This window comes from Annulohypoxylon truncatum (genome assembly GCF_022578515.1).
Source record: "Annulohypoxylon truncatum strain CBS 140777 unplaced genomic scaffold F4807scaffold_21, whole genome shotgun sequence".
NCBI lineage: Eukaryota > Fungi > Ascomycota > Sordariomycetes > Xylariales > Hypoxylaceae > Annulohypoxylon > Annulohypoxylon truncatum.
The window spans coordinates 225,553-245,306 of record NW_025953807.1 but is presented as its reverse complement, the minus strand read 5'-3'; the positions used below and the strand labels follow the sequence as shown (position 1 = coordinate 245,306).

General features: G+C 47.1%; 4 protein-coding genes across 4 annotated transcripts; 1 reads left to right on the top strand and 3 right to left on the bottom strand.

The window, feature by feature from the left end:
• Positions 1 to 1,613: 1,613 nt before the first annotated feature.
• On the bottom strand, positions 1,614 to 5,098 carry F4807DRAFT_142060 (uncharacterized protein). Its single transcript, XM_047993113.1, has 2 exons — positions 2,998 to 5,098; positions 1,614 to 2,948 (listed from the first exon to the last, which is right to left on the bottom strand). The coding sequence occupies exons 1-2, from the start codon at positions 4,895 to 4,897 to the stop codon at positions 2,272 to 2,274; spliced, it is 2,577 nt and encodes an 858-aa protein (XP_047853109.1). The 5' UTR covers positions 4,898 to 5,098; the 3' UTR covers positions 1,614 to 2,271.
• Positions 5,099 to 6,637: 1,539 nt separating this feature from the next.
• Positions 6,638 to 7,619, bottom strand: F4807DRAFT_430227 (uncharacterized protein). Its single transcript, XM_047998405.1, has one exon. It carries the CDS (start codon positions 7,472 to 7,474, stop codon positions 6,821 to 6,823), a length of 654 nt encoding a protein of 217 aa, XP_047853108.1. The 5' UTR covers positions 7,475 to 7,619; the 3' UTR covers positions 6,638 to 6,820.
• Positions 7,620 to 9,654: 2,035 nt separating this feature from the next.
• Positions 9,655 to 14,669, top strand: F4807DRAFT_142038 (hsp90-like protein). Its single transcript, XM_047993112.1, has 3 exons — positions 9,655 to 12,408; positions 12,475 to 14,066; positions 14,122 to 14,669. Exons 1-3 carry the CDS (start codon positions 9,900 to 9,902, stop codon positions 14,452 to 14,454), a joined length of 4,434 nt encoding a protein of 1,477 aa, XP_047853107.1. The 5' UTR covers positions 9,655 to 9,899; the 3' UTR covers positions 14,455 to 14,669.
• Positions 14,670 to 16,981: 2,312 nt separating this feature from the next.
• On the bottom strand, positions 16,982 to 18,928 carry F4807DRAFT_430222 (heterochromatin protein one). Its single transcript, XM_047998404.1, has 6 exons — positions 18,692 to 18,928; positions 18,321 to 18,522; positions 18,207 to 18,249; positions 18,075 to 18,154; positions 17,630 to 17,981; positions 16,982 to 17,572 (listed from the first exon to the last, which is right to left on the bottom strand). The coding sequence occupies exons 1-6, from the start codon at positions 18,699 to 18,701 to the stop codon at positions 17,501 to 17,503; spliced, it is 759 nt and encodes a 252-aa protein (XP_047853106.1). The 5' UTR covers positions 18,702 to 18,928; the 3' UTR covers positions 16,982 to 17,500.
• Positions 18,929 to 19,754: the final 826 nt, after the last annotated feature.

Below are 19,754 nucleotides of genomic sequence, written 5' to 3'. Positions count from 1 at the left end.
AAGTCTCACGAGTGACGACATGATGGTACCATCCTGATTTGATCGGTTTTCGAAGTCGAATGATGGGAGGAGGCGTCTTGGCCTTGATTCGCCCTCAAATTCTCTCAAGAGGCGCTGCCGATGGAGATGGGATCGGCAGACTCTGAAACCACATTTAGGCAAATGGCGATTAAATTGCTCTTTGCTCTGTCCTACGACAATTTTCCTACCATTTTACAGTAAGGGGTATCGCCAAGGAGGGACAGAACAAATGGGCAAAAGTAACCCTTATATCAAATATTAGGTGTCCCTACATTGCTTGGCTGCGTTATTGATTTTCGTATCTGATCTGATCTCTCGATGCTACCATATATGTCTGGTGGATTATAGTTCTCATCCATGCTAGGCCGGCCGTATTTTCCCACTATGAAACCTCCGCGGGGCTCTGGGGGTCTTCACCACGCAAGGCGGCGATGGAGGCACTAAGAACGAAACATTCCACCTGTGTTGCTAATTACCTAAGAGTTAGACCACGTACTACTAGGTAGGTAGTTTGTCTGCATTCGAATCTCCATGACCTTGGATCCGAAGGTTCTACAGCAGCACAGTATGATTCGCATACCAACTCCGTCGCGCACGTTGCCGGCATGGCTGGGCGCCTTCTGCATATTGCTTGAGCATTGCGACGTGGCCTCTGGCTATGTTAGGATGTTCTTACCCCCCATCCCCAACATATTAGGAAGTTCCTAATGTTGAGAGTATCTTCTTCGAGGCTATCCCCGTATGTTCAGATTACCAAACCAGTTGAGACCTAGGACCATACGTGCTAAAAGTAAGCTTACTGAACGGCTATCCTGCAGTCTATGTAAGGTATGTAGGTACCTCGACCGGCAGCCTGGTAAACATCCCGCGAAAATGCTCATAAAACGGAACCTGTTCGGCCGCGGACTTTCATTTGGGGGTTTCCGAATACTGCGCGTCGCAGCACCGAGCAAAACGGTTGCCGCTCGCAGATGATCATCTCGATGTACCTATCTACAACGACTAATGCGAAGCACCTGGTAGCTTAGACGATGCCTTGATTTATTTATGTAAGGCAGCCCTAACGGGGTGAGCTAGTCGTAGGGTAAGCACTTAAACCTCGGTTTGTTCGGAAGTCATTTTCGAACCGGTAGATTCAGGAGACATCAACATCCACGCTACATCAAATCCGTTCTCAACGCAGATCGCTACAGTAGAATCTTTCCCTAAATGTACTGTACGTGCACCAATTTTCTACCTATCTATACATGTAGATTTACCTTCCTGCTGTGCACATTTAGATCCTGGATTGGAGATCCAAGTTCTACATCAGCATTACAGGCTTGACATCCGACCACTTGCCCTTTTGGGCATTTAGTAGAACATGATTGGCGCGTCGAATATGCAAGTGCAGTTCATTATATGCAGGTTCCTGCTTCCCAACTGCGCACTGAATCTATATCGATTTTAAGCTTAAATTCGTATTTGGGATTTGCGATTTCGAGAGGTATATGGAGATTTGCTACGACTACTGATCACCACATTGCTTTGATTCTACGATCAATCCATATATAAGCAGCATAGGCAAATTGCAAGTAACTGTAGACACTATACTGTGCTGTGAGACGGGATTTTTATTGATTACGGACTTAAAGGCAGTTCCATGTGCCAGCTAGTCCCATGCAACTTTGCGATTCTCTTATGATCACATCAAAACACGCCATTTTCGCAACATAGCTGCCACAAGGCGGCATATTCTGCTAAATGTAACAGACTCCTCCTGTAGGCGTTATCGCAACCCGCCCAGTATCCAGCAATAGACCAAAGGCCATAAGGATGGTCAACTTTAAGGCTGTCTGCTATAAAGCTACCTTAGGTATATGGCGGGTTTATGATGAATAGACCACAGTTAACTAGGTAGTTTGTTCATAAAGCATGCTCATTCGTCGGTTAGATGGGGGAGGCTTGACCACTAAAGTGTAGAAGCAATCCGTTTCGGTTCCTATATCTTCGTAGTACCAACGCACTGTATTGTTTACTAGGAATTAAGAATTTCGCAATCGGTATACTCTCTGACAACTAGCCTTCGTGATAACGTTCACCAATGCTAATGCTCATCCAACGTCATTACATATAATAAGGAGGATGGCGATAGAGCGAAGAGTTCGTTGAATGGACCACCGGCTGGTGAGCTGGTTGGTGCATTTGCTGGTAGAATGGCGCAGGCTGTCGCGGCGGACTTGGAATTCTTTGAGCTGGTACCATGCTATCCTATCGCATGTGAATGCCGGCCAAGACATTTAAGTAACCGTTTCGTGTAAGCGTGCGAGGATCAAACCCGACATCGCTATAGTTATCACTTGTCCGGAGGGACGTGGGCTCTAGACTCTTGTCTGGTTTGGCGGTATCTACTTCCGTTGCGGTAGCTAAATCGGCAAGGTGCTGCAGGCTTTGGTTCGCTGCTGCTTGAGCAGTAGAAGGTCGAAGGTGGTCCGAAATGCGATCCCGGATAACTCCGTCCCAGGTCGACGGAGCAAGATTCGCGTCGAGAAGCTGCTTTAGAAGGCCCGTAGCCTCATCTCGTGTCTTTTCTACCTTGGCGAGCTCGATGAGCGAGAGTGTAGTAAGGCAGAAGAAGTGGTGGTTCAGGGGACTAAGCAGTTGCGTGTTCGTAAGTAGCAGAGTCACGGCCTCCTTGCATGGCCACAGGATATCGGTGGACTTCGCGTTGGTCTGGAAAAGATACGCAAGTAACCTGCAATGCCAGTAGACCATATGTAATATCGGATGAGTCGTCGGCGAGATGCTCTGGGGTAGGATCTCCCGGAAAAGCTCCATGGAAAGGTTGAAAAAGGAACTCAGAATTGGAGCGGCCCCGGAATCGGGCGAGAGAACCTTTGGAGAAACCAAGGAAACCGGTGCGAAGTGCCCAAGGATGTTCGACAATCCTATTAATAATTAGCACGGCCCACGTGATATGATAATCGGTTTACTTACGAGCTAGATGGTACACATTGTCACCCAGTACCGAGCTCAGGCTAGGGAGAATAACTACACTGTCGTTCGGAATGAACAAAGGGCTCGCCGTTGAAATGGCGTTCCACCGGTCTAACATGATCAATGTCCACCAAGCTCGAATTGCGATGTTCTCGCTTGAATCCGGTTCCAACTGGCCATCTAGAGTTGTTTCTAGACCCGAAACATGAAGTCTCATCGTATAAGCGAGACCCACAGCTCGACCAAGTATGGATGCTTTGGCCGGGCCTCCGTGTTCGCCCTTCAATGACGGCACATCGTAATTGTCGGTCATTAGGGCTGTCAAGATCAATGTTTGAAGATGCACAAGATTCATGACTGGTGTTCGTGGAGTCGAATCAGATTCCCATTCCGCGATCATCCGTGTAACAGAGCCAATATCGGCGGTGGTATAGAGGCCAGGAACCGAGACGAATGACTGCATACTAAGATATAGAGCCTCAACAAATGCATCGCGGAGGGGAGGTGGACATTGCGCCAACTGCCCTTCGGCCCGCGCCTTGCTTGCTGCGAGCAGAGGGAAACAAGGATGGACAACGTTCAAGTAGGCGCTAAAGGCAGCTTCGTCTAGCTCGCGGGTTGAGCCGTTCTGGTTAAGGTCGAGCGGCATGTTATCTACGGCGGTAGCTGGGCGCGATGCCACCGTTGAATCGGGCTTGGATAACGGTTGAGGTGCTAAACCATTAGCAGAGTATGGCGTCCTGAAACTTCCGGATGGAGTTTGGTAAGGTTGGATTGGTCGCGGCTCAGAACTCCAAGTAGCTTGTCGCGAACTGGTGGGTGTCGCAAACTCGCCACCAGATATACTGGAGTACGGCCTCTTACGACTGTTATCCTCCGCCTGTCCGGTAGGGCTGAAGATATCCATCGAATCTCTCCTAGCACCATTTAAGAGCTCGGTCAGAGTGTCCACATTACTTCTATCCATGTTACCCCCATCGCTGGCCAACTTCCCTTCGATATGGTTTATTCGATCGGCAAGCTCCTTGATATATCCTTTGCTAGGCCCACGCTTCTGAGGAATTCTGCTAAATAGACAATGAATCTGGGAACGTCGGCAGTTTGAACAAGGATTTTCGCCGCTTTCCAAAGCAGCATCGCACTTCACTTTCTTCCTCCTGCACTCATCGCAAGCGCGAGATACCTTGGACCTCTTCCTTGGCGGTATATCTGGCATTGCCGAGGCTTGTGCGGCGTAATGTTGAGCCAGCTGCTCCATGGTGCCCTGAGGCTGCAGCTGCGGATGTTGTTGCATATGCGGCTGTTGAGGCGCCAGATGTATCTGCTGGTGTTCCTGTGGGTGGTGGTTGGGTATATACTGGTGTTGTGGCTGTTGATCATGCTGGAGGGGGTGTTCATGATGGACAACAGATGGATCGTGGGCGTTCATGGACGGGTCATCATGAGGTAAGTGCTCAGGATGTTGCTCATGTATATGATTGTTGTGTTCCGGTATCTGATCTTGCGGCAGACTGTCATGTTGTTGTTGTTGTTGTTGCTGCTGCTGTTGCAACTGAGCTTCGTGGGATGCGGATTGCATCAACGCGTTTCTGAGGTCGGACTCCTCACGGGATTCAATAGGTACGGTTGGCATACCTTGGCTCATTTCTTGGCTCAGCTGAGCAGCTAGTCGCAATTCTTCGGTGCTTGTAATGGATGGTCGGGCGTCTTGGTGGAGGGTTGTGGAGGCATCGATGTCTTCAGGTTGGGACTGTTGTTGGTCTGGGTGTGAATTAGATGTTGTTGCGCCATCTTGTTCTTCGGCGGTGGGCATAGAGTACTGCTGTGGCGTGTCGACAGCATCATTTCGCACTCCAGGCTCAGTCTTAGTGCCTTCGAGCATAGGATCTATGTCAGGCATGATGAAAATTGTTCTTGGATGCGTTGAGTGTTACACGATCGGCGACAATGCAGGAGCTTGATACAGCCTTTCATGCGATGGAATATTAATTGCGCGTGAATTTGACGCGCGAATTAACGCGATCTTAATAAAGGCGTTGTTCTTGCCACCTATCTTCGGACTTGGGTTGTGCTGATGCGCTCGCGACTCGCGCAGTATGGCAAGTCTGTATTGTCTCGTCACCCGCGACTAGGAAAAAAAAAACATTAGAATCACGCAACGACAAAAATAACGATGAAGGCGACAGTGAATAAATGTGCGCTTCATAGTTCATTCAGGTACCATTCAAGCCTATATAAGCCATTGGCATATGGCGGCGCCAACAAGGGCGCGACAGGAAATGGTAGCTCCATATACACTGGTGAATGCGACGAAAAGTTGTGTAAAACCAAATTGTTTGTACAAAATAGAAACCAGACATACCTGCGACGAGCCTCTCAATAATATGGGGATGGAAAATAGATGAACGGATTCCGGATTTGCCCAGAAAACGGAGGAGGAAGAACTTGAATAGCCGATGTGCTCTGGGTTTTTAACCCAGCAAGCTATTTTTTGGCCGGTGCTGGATTTCTCCAAGCTTTGCAATCCGCAATCCGAATCAATCCCAATTCTCGGAGACGGGAAAAAGTTTCTCGTTGAAGATGATCAAATCAGGTGTGGCGGCGTGGAAGAGGGAGTTGGAAAAAGAATTTTGCGGGGATGGATCAGCGAAATTTGACATTTTAGTTACGTTCTGCACAAGCTCTCTCAAGTGCTCTTCATAACACGCTGTGTGCCCCACTTTGCAAACACCCACGGAAATTGAGAAGGCAGGTACGAAATACATCGGTACTTATCTACCCAATACAACTTTAGTACATGCATGATGCCTTTTGAAATCGCAACTAAGCTCGGTTAGGTTAGATGAAATATCTAGGTACCCAAGTACCTAACCTCGGAGTATCTCCGTCTGACTCTCAACAACATTGATCATCATCATCGTCGCTTAATACTTATACGATACGATCATTAAAGGAATGCAAGGTTCCCAACTGATCAATGGTAATATTGTAGATTGTGGCATGGATTCTTATATTGTCGATCCAATATGCAGTAGGGGGTTTGACTCTACGAATATTATTACCCATTCATCAAGCTAACGCATATTCGATGTAGTCTCAAGACTCAATGTCCAATTTTAAATACTAAATACGGCTATCTAATGGAATTTTATTGGATTTCCCCATACGTTGGTCTAATGGTACGTTCAACAAAGCACTTCGCCGCAATGGCTCCCATCCTTCTTGACTCTACTTTCGAAGGTAGGATGTTGAAGCCTATAAAGCATCTACTCGGATTTATCAGAATATCTCGGACTACGAAATGACATTATAGCTATGCATTTGGTCATCTGACATTGCGGAGTTGATAAATATAAAGGAAAAGGAATAACAGAATCGCATTACTTGCCCCGTTTTAGCCTCAAAATCTAAGCCTAGTTCTCACTTGCAGCTGGGGGTCACGACCACAGCTTCCATTTAGGGTCACTGAGAATGATCAGTGTGTCTCTAAAATAGACCTGTGCCCATGTTCATTCCATTACTTTCTACAATTCATCAATAATCCCGAATCGGCTTGACGAGATTCTACATATCTCTTCATACTACCTAGAATTGTAAGGGAGTATCTAATATACCGGAGATACTATGATTAGTAGAAGAGTATGATGACAACTTTTTATTCACTAGGTATTGCTGCCTCTAAGATGATACTCGCGTTGACCGCCGACTTATTTAAAAGTCCAAGAAGTCCTTGATGATCAAATAACGTCAAGTCCGTAACATTAACCAAAGAACTTGATGCTCTAGGACGCTGGTTTAGATAGCAAAAGGGACATCGCGTTAATCACGGGATATTATCTTCAAGTGCGCCATTGTCTTGATGTTCATCTCTCCTTTTACTCCAGAACCCCTTTCCATAGCTGACGAGTATCTCCTCGCCCTTCCCAATCCCCGCGCCGACTTTCTTTCCGGCGTTCTTCCCAGCATTCTTCCCAGCAGGAAGAACAAAGACAGCCATACACCTCTCGCCACGTCTCGAATCCCAACACTCCTTAAATTCGCTATTCGGCCGCGCAGAAATACCCCTGTAGTCATTCACGAAGCGGGCCTCATTGCCCGCTTTCTCTGCATCAACAGCCAGTGCTCCATCGCGGTCTAACCAAAGGTCGTAATCCGACTTCTCATGTGCCCTGCAATGCGGAAGTAAAGAAGAGTGCACCACGCCGTAGTAAGGTAAGATGAGAGATCCCGGGGGGAGCTGTCTCGCGGCGAACAAGCCGGACTGCCCGTCTGCGGGATGTGTGGGGTCGGCGATAGGCACAATCCGAGCGAGAACCGACGGTCCTCGTGGAAAGTCACGCGGAATCTCATTTACGACATCGATAGGCCGAGTCTTTACGATTTGCTGCTGCGGCTTCGTAATGTGAGGGGCATAGGAAGGTTGTAAGAGATACGGTATTGCTGCTGGCCAATTCTTCGGTGCCGCATCTTTCCCCATTTAAAGACGAAGACTGAGGTCACCTAGTCGCTTAAGTCGTATCCGTCTAGAGGGGCTTATTGGGAACTTTTCGGTTATGTATGGTCTAATGATGAGAATTGAAGGGAAAAGAGAAAGACCTTCTGAATATTCTAATCCTCTGATGGGCCATCCGGGGTAACCCCACAGCGGCTAGGTTCCACTTATGCCCGCTTCGTTCAACTCGAGTACAACTTCATCAATTTACAGTTGTATAGTCCTTGAATACCCAGGTAGGTATCTGTTCATACCTACCTGTATCACTACCTAAAGAAATTCCAAGTACCCTTTACAATTTAACTTGGCAGATCTAAATTGACATTTCACTCAACACGTTGCAATCAAAGTCTAATATGAACATAGAAATGAAGTGCTTGAAATTTTATCTACTGAATATGCAAGTGATTCCTGTTGTATGCGACCTGATGATCTAATAAAAGTAGCAGAATCTCAGTCTATTTTCTGAATTTGATTTGGATACTCTCAATGTCTAGTTGGGAATATACAACCAACCCATGTCTTATGTTTTTCATCATCTTCCGGCGCTCGGCTTCTGAGAGCTCTGGGGAAATTGTGGTTGATGTACCTTGTGAACCAATTAATATCGTAGGCAATGAAGCCTCCTTGTTAAGTGCGTCCTTCTTAACCTTCTTCGGAGGGGGCTCGTCATCATCATATTCGTCATCGATCTCTTCGTCGGACATATCAGTCGCTGTGTAGACTTCATCGTCAGCATCGTCATTACCGGCAGCGTCATCTTCGAAAACATCGTACATGGTGTCATCGCTCTTGTCGCCTTGAACTGTATCTTCATCCATACGTCTAGAGTCTGGCTTTATACTGGTCATGCTGATGTCCGAGTGGTTACTAGAATCTGGCTTTATACTGGTCATGCTGATGTCCGAGTGGTTACTCTGGTTATGCTCGGGCTCGTCAATTTCCATGTTCTCACCTAACATCTCGAAACTTATGAGACTTCCGTGGAGATGTTCGGGTCCGTCAATCATCATGAATTCCACCCTGGACGAGTTTCTTGTCTCCATTATGTCGGTGAATCGCGTGTCGCGTTTGACGGGTGCGGATTTTGTGAATGCAAGTATCAAATCTTACCTTCAGTAACTTACCTTCGGTCTTACAACTATGCCTAGGACTCGTTACACCAAGATATTCCAGAAACAGGTGCTGTTGATTTAGTTTACGGGTTAGAGTCTTCGTAATAATGTCGATTTACAATCATATTTATAATTGTTGGTTATCGATGACAAAGACATTGTAACAACAAACTGAATGCTTGTTTGGTCTATGTAGGAATTGTCAAAGAACAAGAAAGGCTTCAAGGCTTCTAATTGACATAAAGGCATTATTCAACGAAATAGACGTGGACTGAAAGAGATGTAGGTAGTAGTATGAAGTGTTTGAGTAATTCTAAGTTATCGATTTAGCCATATTCTGGGTTTATTGAATATCCTTTGTTTATCCAATCGGTAGGGATCCGCCTACGCTTGTATCGAGGTATGATGTCAATGACATTAGCATCAGTGCGGGCGAAAACCCGAGTGGCATCTTAGTCTGTTTCTAAATGTACTAAACCTTGGTCTAACCGACAAATCCTGCTACTACTAAGGTAGATCTACGCCTACATCTAGGTACAACCTATGTGATGATCTACATATGTTGATATGTATTCTGATGATATCATTTACCTTCATACCTCAAGGTTATACGCCTATTCCCTTCATCGCACATGGCGCGTATACTATATAAAGATATTAGAGGTGGCAAGTTACCAGCTCAAGTCTCTCCTGCATATCGCGACGCTGTACGTGCAGATATGCATAGGTAGCCCTGAATGTACCCGTACTTGCCTAGAGTATCTACGTACCTACGGTAGTACAAGTCTCCAGGGCTCTACCTAGTATGTTCGTCTACATGGTAGAATAGCCAAAGGTGGCGACTCCCTTGCGATTCTCTCCGTCTGCCCGTGCTACTTTCATTGTCATGTAACTTAATCTAACCCGTCTAATTCATAACCCCCACTATGTGCGGACTGCTATTCTAAGTTTCCCATTCTCAATCCTCGATTCTCCATATTTGGGCTCTTAATACCTTACATACTATTTCTACACTTAGATCTTGTCTCTCTTTGCGACCACAGTTGCAAGTTCTACTTGCTTTGGTCTCTGATCTACGGCCTGTAGGCCTCCTACACACTCCTTCAAATTTCTTATATACCTAAGTGTTCAACAAAGAATTCGGGTACAGTCGCAATTGGAAGCCCTTAGGCAGGGTTTAGACTAGGTACTTATGGGAAACCAATCATCTTGAGTTTAACTGGTAAATTGAGGAGATTGCGGTCGCGATCAATCGAGATCGGCTTTTAGGTCGTCTCTATTGGTCTCATAGTAGCATGGAGTTAAATCAAGATCCGGCTATTGAAGCCCAGCGCGAACCTGATGCTACCGACGAATCTTCCCAGCATGGAGCGCATCCCGCTGCTCACACAAGAGCCTCTCGACAATCTTCAAATGGACTTGGTAACTACAGGGAGCTCGCGGACGACCTTGTGGCTGCCGGCAATACCCCCGTGGTAGGACCCGAATCGGCCTCAATATCCACCTCCGCTAGACTACCTGGGCCGATAAACACCGATCTTGTATATGATCGGGTCTCAAATATGGCTTCGTCGTATAGTGCCAACTCAGATCGCCGAACTCATCACCGCCCGAGCATTAGCGATGCCACAGACCCTGCTGACAGGGTCTTCCCTATCCGGTCTGCCATAAGTGTTGACGAATCTCAGCCGACGCCCATGACCCCAACGCGGAATCCAGGGGATCGTACTTATATATCTCGCCAGGGAACGACTTGGGATGGTCGTCGACGAGAGAGCAACCCACATACTTCAATTGAAACCACCCTCGCTTCATCGTCTGCTGGATCACCAAATGAAAGAAACGGCGGAAGAACCGGGCAGGGGAAAGGAGCCGTGCCTAACTCTATGGGGAGCCCACCACCAAAACCAGAAAGAGTCGCTTCCGGAGGACCATTTCCACTCTTTAGCTATGCGTCTTCGGATAATACTGATAGAACAGGAGAAAGCACAACTACAAGAACAGGGGATAGTCAACGTGATGACTCTTCTGAGCTCAAGTCTCCTGGCGAGTTCAACGATACGAACGACAAATTGATGACAGTGCGTTTCCGTCACGTGGTAACCGAGGAAGGTCATGCTGTTATTACAGGCCGGGACGGTGCTTTAGAACGATGCGAGGATGAGCCAATCCATACTCCTGGGGCTATCCAACCGTTCGGTCTTCTCGTTGCCCTAACGGAAGAGACGGACGGTAAATTTACTGTTCGGTGCGTGAGCGAAAATTCGAAGAAAATTATAGGATTTTCGCCTCAAGAGCTGTTTCGACTGGAAAGTTTCATAGAAATTTTCACCGAGGAACAAGCCGATAATCTTCTAGATCATATCGATTTTATTCGAGATGACGAGGCAGATCCTGCTATTAATGGACCTGACGTGTTTAGTATATCTATACGGCCGCCTCAAAGGAGGACAGTTAAGCTCTGGTGTGCCATACATGTCAATCGTAGCCACCCAGATTTGATCATCTGCGAGTTTGAATTGGAGGAGGACCAGGAGCACCCTCTTCGACCTCCCGGCGAGCTAACTCCAGACGAACCTGAGGACACGCTCTGCCAGAATCCATCAACGGACGAGCTGCATGAAAGCACGGAAATTGGCAGCAGGCCTCTCAGGATACTCAGAAGCGCGCGTCAGAGACGAGGAGAAGCTGGGGCGATGCAAGTTTTTGATATCATGTCCCAAGTCCAAGAACAATTAGCATCTGCACCAAATTTGGAAAAGTTCCTTAAAATCTTAGTGGGAATCGTCAAAGAGCTCACAGGGTTCCATCGGGTTATGGTTTACCAGTTCGATGCGGCATTCAATGGGAAGGTCGTGACTGAACTAGTTGATCCTGCCAAGACTCGTGATCTCTACTATGGGTTACATTTCCCGGCTTCCGATATCCCCAGACAGGCGCGCGACCTCTATAAACTCAACAAAGTGCGATTGCTCTATGATCGAGATTTAGAGTCTGCAAGGCTTGTTTGTCGGTCTGCCAAGGACCTGGAACGACCTCTTGATCTTAGCCATGCATACCTTCGAGCAATTTCTCCTATCCATGTCAAGTATCTTCGTAACATGGCAGTCCGGTCCTCTATGTCTATATCCATCAACGCTTTCAATGAGTTATGGGGACTTATTGCGTGCCATAGCTATGGTTCTAAGGGCATGCGAGTTTCGTTCCCGATTCGAAAGCTTTGTCGGCTCGTGGGGGATACAGCATCGCGCAATATAGAGCGCCTCTCCTATGCATCGCGCCTGCAAGCTAGGAAACTTATCAACACTATGCCTACTGGCAGAAACCCATCAGGATATATCACAGCATCTTCTTCAGACCTAATAAAGCTCTTCGATGCTGATTTTGGCATGTTGTCCATCCGAGGTGAGACCAAAATCCTGGGAAAGATCGAGCAAACTCAGGAAGCTTTGGCCATGATGGAGTACCTGCGTTTGAGAAGCTTCACTTCTGTTTTGACATCGCAGGATATTCGCGAAGATTTTCCCGACCTCCGTTACCCTCCCGGCTTTTCCGTTGTCGCTGGACTCCTGTATGTTCCGCTAAGTGTGGGTGGTAACGATTTCATTGTCTTCTTCCGGAAGAGTCAAGTTAGAGAGGTAAGATGGGCAGGTAACCCATACGAGAAGGTTGTTACAGAAGGCACCTCGAGTTATTTGGAACCGCGGTCGAGCTTCAAGGCATGGCATGAGATTGTCATTGGTAAATGTAGGGAGTGGTCCGAGGAGCAAGTGGAGACTGCTGCAGTTCTGTGCCTAGTTTACGGTGCGTACATGGAACATGACTACCTAAGTTTTTCATTCATAGTGGCATGCACTTACATTGTTATAGGCAAGTTCATCGAAGTTTGGAGACAAAAGGAGGCGGCGTTGCAAAGCAGCCGACTAACCCGACTCTTGTTGGCGAATTCGGCACATGAGGTTCGCACGCCGTTAAACGCCATCATAAACTGTTTAGAGATCGCCATGGAAGGGCCACTCGATCATGAAACCCGCGAGAATCTAGCGCGATCTCATTCGGCATCCAAATCGCTCATATATGTAATCAATGACCTCCTTGACCTTACTAACACGGAAGAGGGTCAAAACTTGATCAAGGACGAGGTCTTAGACTTACCGGGTTGTATTCATGAGGCCACAGAACCCTTCAAGGTAGACGCTAAACGGAAATCCTTATTGTACGAAGTCATCGAGCATCCAGGCCTTCCTCAGTTCGTGCATGGCGACTTCCGTCGGGTACGGCAAGCAGTCGCGAATATAACGGCAAATGCTATAAAACACACAAATGAGGGCTCGGTAACTATTGAAGCGTACGTCGCCGAAATCCTTGAGGCTCGCGTCAAGATTGAAATCGCCGTCGAAGATACGGGCCGTGGTATGAGTAACGAAAAATTGGATAATCTGTTCCGAGACTTGGAACAAGTAAGCGCAGACGTGGATGATTCCATGGCCGTCGAAGATATTGAGAAACCGGAAGAAAGTCGAACTTTGGGACTAGGCCTTGCAGTGGTCGCGAGGATAGTGCGGAATATGAACGGTCAGCTTCGACTAAAATCAGTGGAGGGAAAGGGATCAAGATTTGTAATCCAACTTCCCTTCGACTTGCCGACTGGAGAAACACTTGACAAGCTCGGGGCTAAAGGTTCATTTGCCAATCCCAAGATAAACGCGAGCATTACGTCTGTCACTAAGGCTATAGACATGGACGAAGTCATGCTTATTGACAGAGGAAGCTCAAATTCAGTCAATGCTCAGAGGCGTGGAAGTACCGAAAGGAGGAGCTTTGACGAGACAAAAAGTATCAGTAGCGCGAGGAGTGCTGGCAGCACCAGTGGCCAGAGCAACAAAAGCGATGCCGATCGCTTGATCGATGCTATTCAAATGCCCCTGACTATTGGTGGGCTCGATGAAAAGACGGGCAGTATAAAGCATATGAGCTCTAAAGAACGACAAGACCCTCGTCATGCTAGTGCCACTTCCTTACCAGGTCCGAGTACGATCAATAGAGACCTTAGTCTAGAGCGGCCGGCTACTTTGCAACGATCAAATTCGGCACAGTCGGATAGATCGTATCCTGCTACAGATATTAGAACAGCCATTAAACCTGTCAAAATGCCAGACGAATATTTTGATCGACCGCTAAAATATCCAGCTAGCCAAGCATCCAGGGTGCTATATGAAATTACCGGAGGTACTAAGCCTGACGGAGGGCAAGCTAACACACCTATACTTGACCCGCCTACGCCACATTTCGACAAACTGAAGGTGCTTGTAGCGGAGGACGATCCGATCAATATGAAGATTCTTAAGAAGCGCCTAGAGAAGGCCGGTCACGAAGTCCACCATGCTGTCAACGGCGAAGACTGTGCCGCCGTTTTTAAGGAAAGGCCGGGTGCTTTTGATGTCATTCTCATGGATATGCAGGTAAGTAATCATGTTTGAAAGTGTACGGTACATGTAATTAATCTGCAAACACTAGATGCCTATTGTCGATGGCCTCGGTAGCACTAAGATGGTAAGGGAGTTCGAAAAGGCACAGCAGTGTCTGGAGCTTTCTGCTTTGGCTGCCGCGCATAAGAGAATCCCCATATTTGCTGTATCGGCTTCTCTCTTGGAACGTGAGAGTCCAGCTTACATCGCGGCCGGATTTGATGGTTGGATCCTTAAACCGATAGATTTCAAGCGACTCAGCGTTTTACTCGACGGGATTAGCAAAGACGACATTCGGACAGCGTGCTTTTACGTCCCCGGTAGATGGGAACTGGGTGGATGGTTTGAAAGAAAACCCACGACGGAGGGAGAGCCGTCTTAAGAACACCACGACGTGAGCTATATACCACTATGAATTTAGTGTGGCTTTGGAGCCGCACTCTTCCCGCAATACCCTGAAAGCGAGCTTTACCTTGAGCTAATGTTATAGTCACGTCCCCTTCCGGTCGATCTCAAAAGAAGAGATCATGATGGACATAGAAGGCTCCCCAAAGGAATGGGATTCGGCGTCTTGCTTTCATCAAGGTGGACACTATGGGAACGGCAGATAGTGAAATCGACCTGATTTCAATTCGAGCAAGAAAAAGACATGCTCGCGCGCCATTGTACATTCACGGGATCAAGGACGAGTGTAGTAACATTTCGATTCTATTTCACATTAGCTCTAGATGGGTTTAAGAACGGGAATCTTCATCTCGCGATTTCCTTTACGGTCATATAAAGGGGGTAACCACGAAAGTACACGTATTGCATGGAGGTCGTGGGATCGCTCATATACACGGATCGGGCGCTCGCGCGGTTTGCATGCTACATTGGAGTATTTCGCACGAGATCTGTGCTTGAACGTCGTTTAAGCGAGGGTCAGAAGGGCGTTGTTTTGACTTTGGAATCGAAATATACGTTGATTTTGGAGATCACAAGATTAGGTGCATATTTGGATCTCTGCGCATTTTGGGATATATGAGGATGCGCTATAGCGTGCTAAAGCGGTTGGAAATAGTGTTGATATATTTTGCAAAGCAACAATCTTACAATTTTGAAGCGAGCATTGTAAAAGAAGCGTACCCATTTATTGTTGATGCCATGTTGTGAAATACGCAAGTTCAAAGACAAGGTGAGATTCGACTTACCACTATGTTCCTAGATAAGAGTGATATTCTCATAGCTTGACAGACAGCGACCCTAAGCCACCACCCTTGAATCACATGGAACATCACTAAAAAATACACAAAATCATACAATTGGGTCATTTCAAATATTTTCATTATCCAGGAGACCGCCTGGAGCCCTTTCGTTTCATCCCATCTATGTAACCTTGAAATACCGTTTCTACATATTTGCGTCATCCCATTCGACTTCGTTACACGGCGTTTCCCTCATTCGGTTTCTCCAACCATACAATAGGCCCCCAGGTTACCAATATACCTTATATATGGCGATAAGATGAGAGAACACATTCGAGTCGTTCGACCCCGCCCCCCCTTTTTTGAAAATCCAAGTTTGAAAAACATAAATGTGAATGATACCTGCGCCTGTTTGGTCCGAGATGCCCGTTGTCTTTCTGTTCTATTGTGATACATGTGATGATGATGATGGAGATAAAATCGTAAATGCCGTGATAGATAGTATATGTGCATGTGAATAAATAAATGATAATCCGATAAAACAATGGGTTCCGACCGACCTTGCGGACGGTGGGTGATTGGGGAGAGAATATGGTAGCTCTCCTCATGTGGTGATGGTGGTGATAGGAAAATGCCCGACCCGCAATTGTTTGGTCGACAATCCGCGCTGCCCTTATTCAGGGATGTAGGTAGATAGCAGGCAAACCGGAAGGCGCAAAACCTCTGCGCATCACCGAGTCCCGCGGCTGGCGCTATTAGACGGATACGTATGCGCATCCACCGCGCGGGACCGCAGTCCTCAAGGCGGGGGGGTAGATAAAAAAAGCCGATATCAGCATTAGTTATCGCCGGGGGACGAACTCTTGCTTTCCCCAGTAGTCGACGCGGCGGGATCTTGTTCTGGGCTTATTCGTCTCCTAAACCACTAGACCCCGTCCCGCTCTCTTCGGAGATGGTGCCTTGCGTCCGCGCCATGTGGACCAGCCTGTAGATGCCGAAGGCGATGAGGGCTAGGACGATGAAGAGGATGATGATGATGATGGCGATGACGTCGTTTCTCTTCATCTTGGCGGTGGAGATTGAGTTGGCGGAGGAATGTGGAGGTCTTGGAATATGTGAGACGGGGCTGATAACAGTATATCCTGTCTCTTATTTTGTGCTGGTAATTCGATATTCGATAATCGATATCAAACGACGTAGTTTGGAGCAGTAGCAGAGTTGCTAGGAGTTGAAGCAACAGCGATGCGATGCGATCCTCGACAAATCGCAGGATCAGTTGGATCAGAGAAACGTAGTTTCTTTTCGAGTCGCAGTGCAAGATCGATAATGAGATAAGGATGCAAAAGAGGAAGCAAGAGACATGGCGAATGGAATGCGTTCAGGGCCAGGAACCGGAAGGTACAAATACTGCTGGTTGCCCCGCCATTTTTCGGTCGTGTAAATAGCGAGGCTGGGCCCAGAAAATACGCAAGGCGGGAAGTTTTGTCAAAGGGGAGCAAGGGTAGCTTTCTTGCCGCGGTGCAGCGCGGTGGTTGGCAGGAGCTGTTTTTTTTGCAAGGTTCCAAGGCTATTTTGCAGGGATTGTGGGCGTCGCAGGCGTCGAAACGCGCCAGATGCCCGGGTGGTCCAAGCTTCTTTACTGTTAGCGTTGTTCCCAACCTCCTTCGCACTCTACCAAATGATGCGAAGGGTGGTAAGGTTTACACGTGTAGTTGGCAGTTGCATGTTAATTTATGCAAATATCAATTCGTACCTATTTTCCTAGCCATTCTTTCCGAGCGTGGATAATAATCCAGATAAGGTGAGGGCGAACGCAAAGCCATACCAACGCCAATGCCATCAATACCTATGGTAGGTATGGATAATGCAATCCTGCTATAGAAAGTTGGTTATAAGGTCAAAAACAGCCCCTATTTCCAGAGGCTCCGAGTAATCTGAGCCAAAGCAATCTGGCTTCAAGTCTGTGGCTTAAATACATGTACAGGTCTCGGGGTCTCGATGTTCATAATGTCCGCAATATCCCCCGTTTTGTCCATGCCTTGTCCCGCGCGATCATCTCAACCGTAATCGCCATCCATTATGGGGCCAAAATCTTCTCCTGTGAGTTCGTACTCCTGCGAATAGGTATAGTCCAAATATCTGCATTGCGTTGCGTAGTAATTCCGATTCATCCGTCTAGCTCAAGCAGATTGAGATGTTGTCTGCTTCAACCACCACTATTAACTACTGGGGGTAGTGCGGGTATTAATCATCTTTCATACCGCTTTCTGATGACGACATTACGATTTTAACGTGTCGCTCATAGAACTGAAGCATCTATAGTCATGTTTTAGCCCACGCGTAGAAAATGGTAGTCGTGTACTGTTAACATACCTTCTGCGGACAGCGTTGGTAGACAACCTTGGTATCATGCTGGGTCTTTTGGCCATTCTTCCAAGTGAGGTATACGATCAACTTGCCGGTATTCTCGTCGTGGCAGGCATCGATAGATTCCACCTCATCTTCCCAAGAGCCCACAGGAACCCTCCAAGCTTTTCCACTAGCAGGCGGTGTTGCTGAATCGGGGTGGTCTCCATTCCGTCGTCGTTTCGCGCCGTTGGTAGGTGTTCCTGATGCAGGCCTCCCGCGCTTTTTCGTTTTCAGTGCCGTTTTCGCGTCTTCCAGGATCTTCTCTCGTCCGCCTACGCTCTTAAGGTATTCTTCTAGGACGTCGGATGCATTCTCCCTAATCGAAAGATTGTCAGCACACAGACAAATGCGTAGACGAAATGCGATCACATATGTTGATTCCTAGGAAATAGATGACCGTTGTGCTTACTTGAGGTTCTCATCGTCTTCCCATGTCTGGTCTGATTTCTTCTCGTAGCCTTCCCACTTGACCTTGAATTTGAACGCGCCCTGCATGACTTGTTCGTAAGCTGTGAAAATGAATCGCTCATGTGAAGCTTACGTTAGGTTCCACGGCATGAGAAAGAATCTTCTCGACTATGAATCTGCATTATAGTTAGCTATAACTGCTTGATTCTCTTCCCCACAAACTTGTTTACGTAGTCGTGGTACGCACTCATCCTCATCTAGGTCTTCGCCTCCTTCCTCATCTTCCTCTTCGCCGTGGTTGTCGTCTCCATTCCCAACGTCACCCTTGACGATATCTTGCATCTCATCCTCATCGTTTTCTTCGGGCTTCGTAGATGACCTCTTTCCACGTGTCGAGTTCAAGCGCACGGTCAACTTGCCATCGTCAGACGCTTCGTCGTCGCTGATTGCTATTAATAATACTGTTAGCCTTGGGGGTTTCGCGGCGAAATATGACTGAACTGCGTGCTGTCAAGTTTAGAGGGACGTGTGAGGAGAGTGAAGAAACAGCAACGGAGTGCTGTGTCGCGACGGGCAATGTGTATTTAAGATCGCGAAAGTTCGTACTGAAGGACGTACCGGGAGGCATGTTGGATATGTTAAAAGCGCGTAGCGTGATGGAGTCGAGGTACTCGAAATGAATTGGTCAGGAAGAGAATAAGGAAATAGTTGAAAGAAAGTAGCGAAGCTAGATGACGATGGGCGTCGATGGTGTTTGCGATCAAGTTGTTGCGACAAATCAGGTCGGAGTTGGTCGCGATGCACGAAGTATCCTCGAATTAAGTTGAATGTGGTCCGAGCTTCTTTCTGTCAGTGCAGGTGTCGAGTTTATTAATCAGCTGCAAACGGTTGACTAGTACACTAAAAGAAAGACTTTGTTTTATGTGTATAACTATGTATATATGCAGCAGGAAGCAATGATTCTTTGCTTTAAGCAGGAATATGTATCTACATGGTGTTTCGAAGCTAGCAAAGCCACATTTGATCTGCCCCTAGCTGAAGACCCGTAAATCCCGGTACAATCCTTGCTCTACGACGAAGATCCCGGACAAAAGCTTCAGTCTCCGTACTTTCACGTACCTCGGAATGCTTACATCTGTATCGTACAGTGTGAATGCAAATGTTCCGTTCTCACCGTGTTGTCGGCATTTTGCCTGGAAATACCACTGACACTTAGAAGATGAAATAATTGAGAAAGACGCCCTAGGGAGACTGAATCAAATAACGTGTAAAACGTGTATAACGTGTAGTACTTAAACCAGCTAACTTATCACTGCAGGTCCTAGGTAAACCGTATGTTGAGCTAAACCGAAATAGGGATATCTGAGTTTACTAAGACCCCCTAAACCGGTTGGCGCTAACGTACGTACAGAGTAAAGTACAGAAAGTTAGCGTCAACCCCTGGACCCCCTGAGCGGAAAATCCCCCAGAAAAAAAGGACCCGAAGTCTAAACATCAGAACATTTGAATATTCTATTAATGTTCATCCTCCAAGAAACATTAAAAAGAAACACGAAACAAATACATCGCAACGTCGGAAACAAAACACGCCAATTCCCTCGTCTTCCTGTCATTATCCGAGATAAATGCTCAAAGCATTACAGTTCCTTTCGTCGACTCTAAGGATCCCTCTTAGGAGCTT

Coding starts and splice junctions, on each gene's coding strand:
- F4807DRAFT_142060 (XM_047993113.1), bottom strand. CDS start 4,897: ATGCCTGACATAGATCCTATGCTCGAAGGCACTAAGACTGAGCCTGGA. Junction 2,949..2,997: donor CAATGTGTACCATCTAGCTC/GTAAGTAAACCG, acceptor AATTATTAATAG/GATTGTCGAACATCCTTGGG.
- F4807DRAFT_430227 (XM_047998405.1), bottom strand. CDS start 7,474: ATGGGGAAAGATGCGGCACCGAAGAATTGGCCAGCAGCAATACCGTAT.
- F4807DRAFT_142038 (XM_047993112.1), top strand. CDS start 9,900: ATGGAGTTAAATCAAGATCCGGCTATTGAAGCCCAGCGCGAACCTGAT. Junction 12,409..12,474: donor AGTTCTGTGCCTAGTTTACG/GTGCGTACATGG, acceptor ACATTGTTATAG/GCAAGTTCATCGAAGTTTGG. Junction 14,067..14,121: donor TCATTCTCATGGATATGCAG/GTAAGTAATCAT, acceptor TGCAAACACTAG/ATGCCTATTGTCGATGGCCT.
- F4807DRAFT_430222 (XM_047998404.1), bottom strand. Junction 18,250..18,320: donor GAAGACCTAGATGAGGATGA/GTGCGTACCACG, acceptor ACTATAATGCAG/ATTCATAGTCGAGAAGATTC. Junction 18,155..18,206: donor CTCATGCCGTGGAACCTAAC/GTAAGCTTCACA, acceptor CAAGTCATGCAG/GGCGCGTTCAAATTCAAGGT.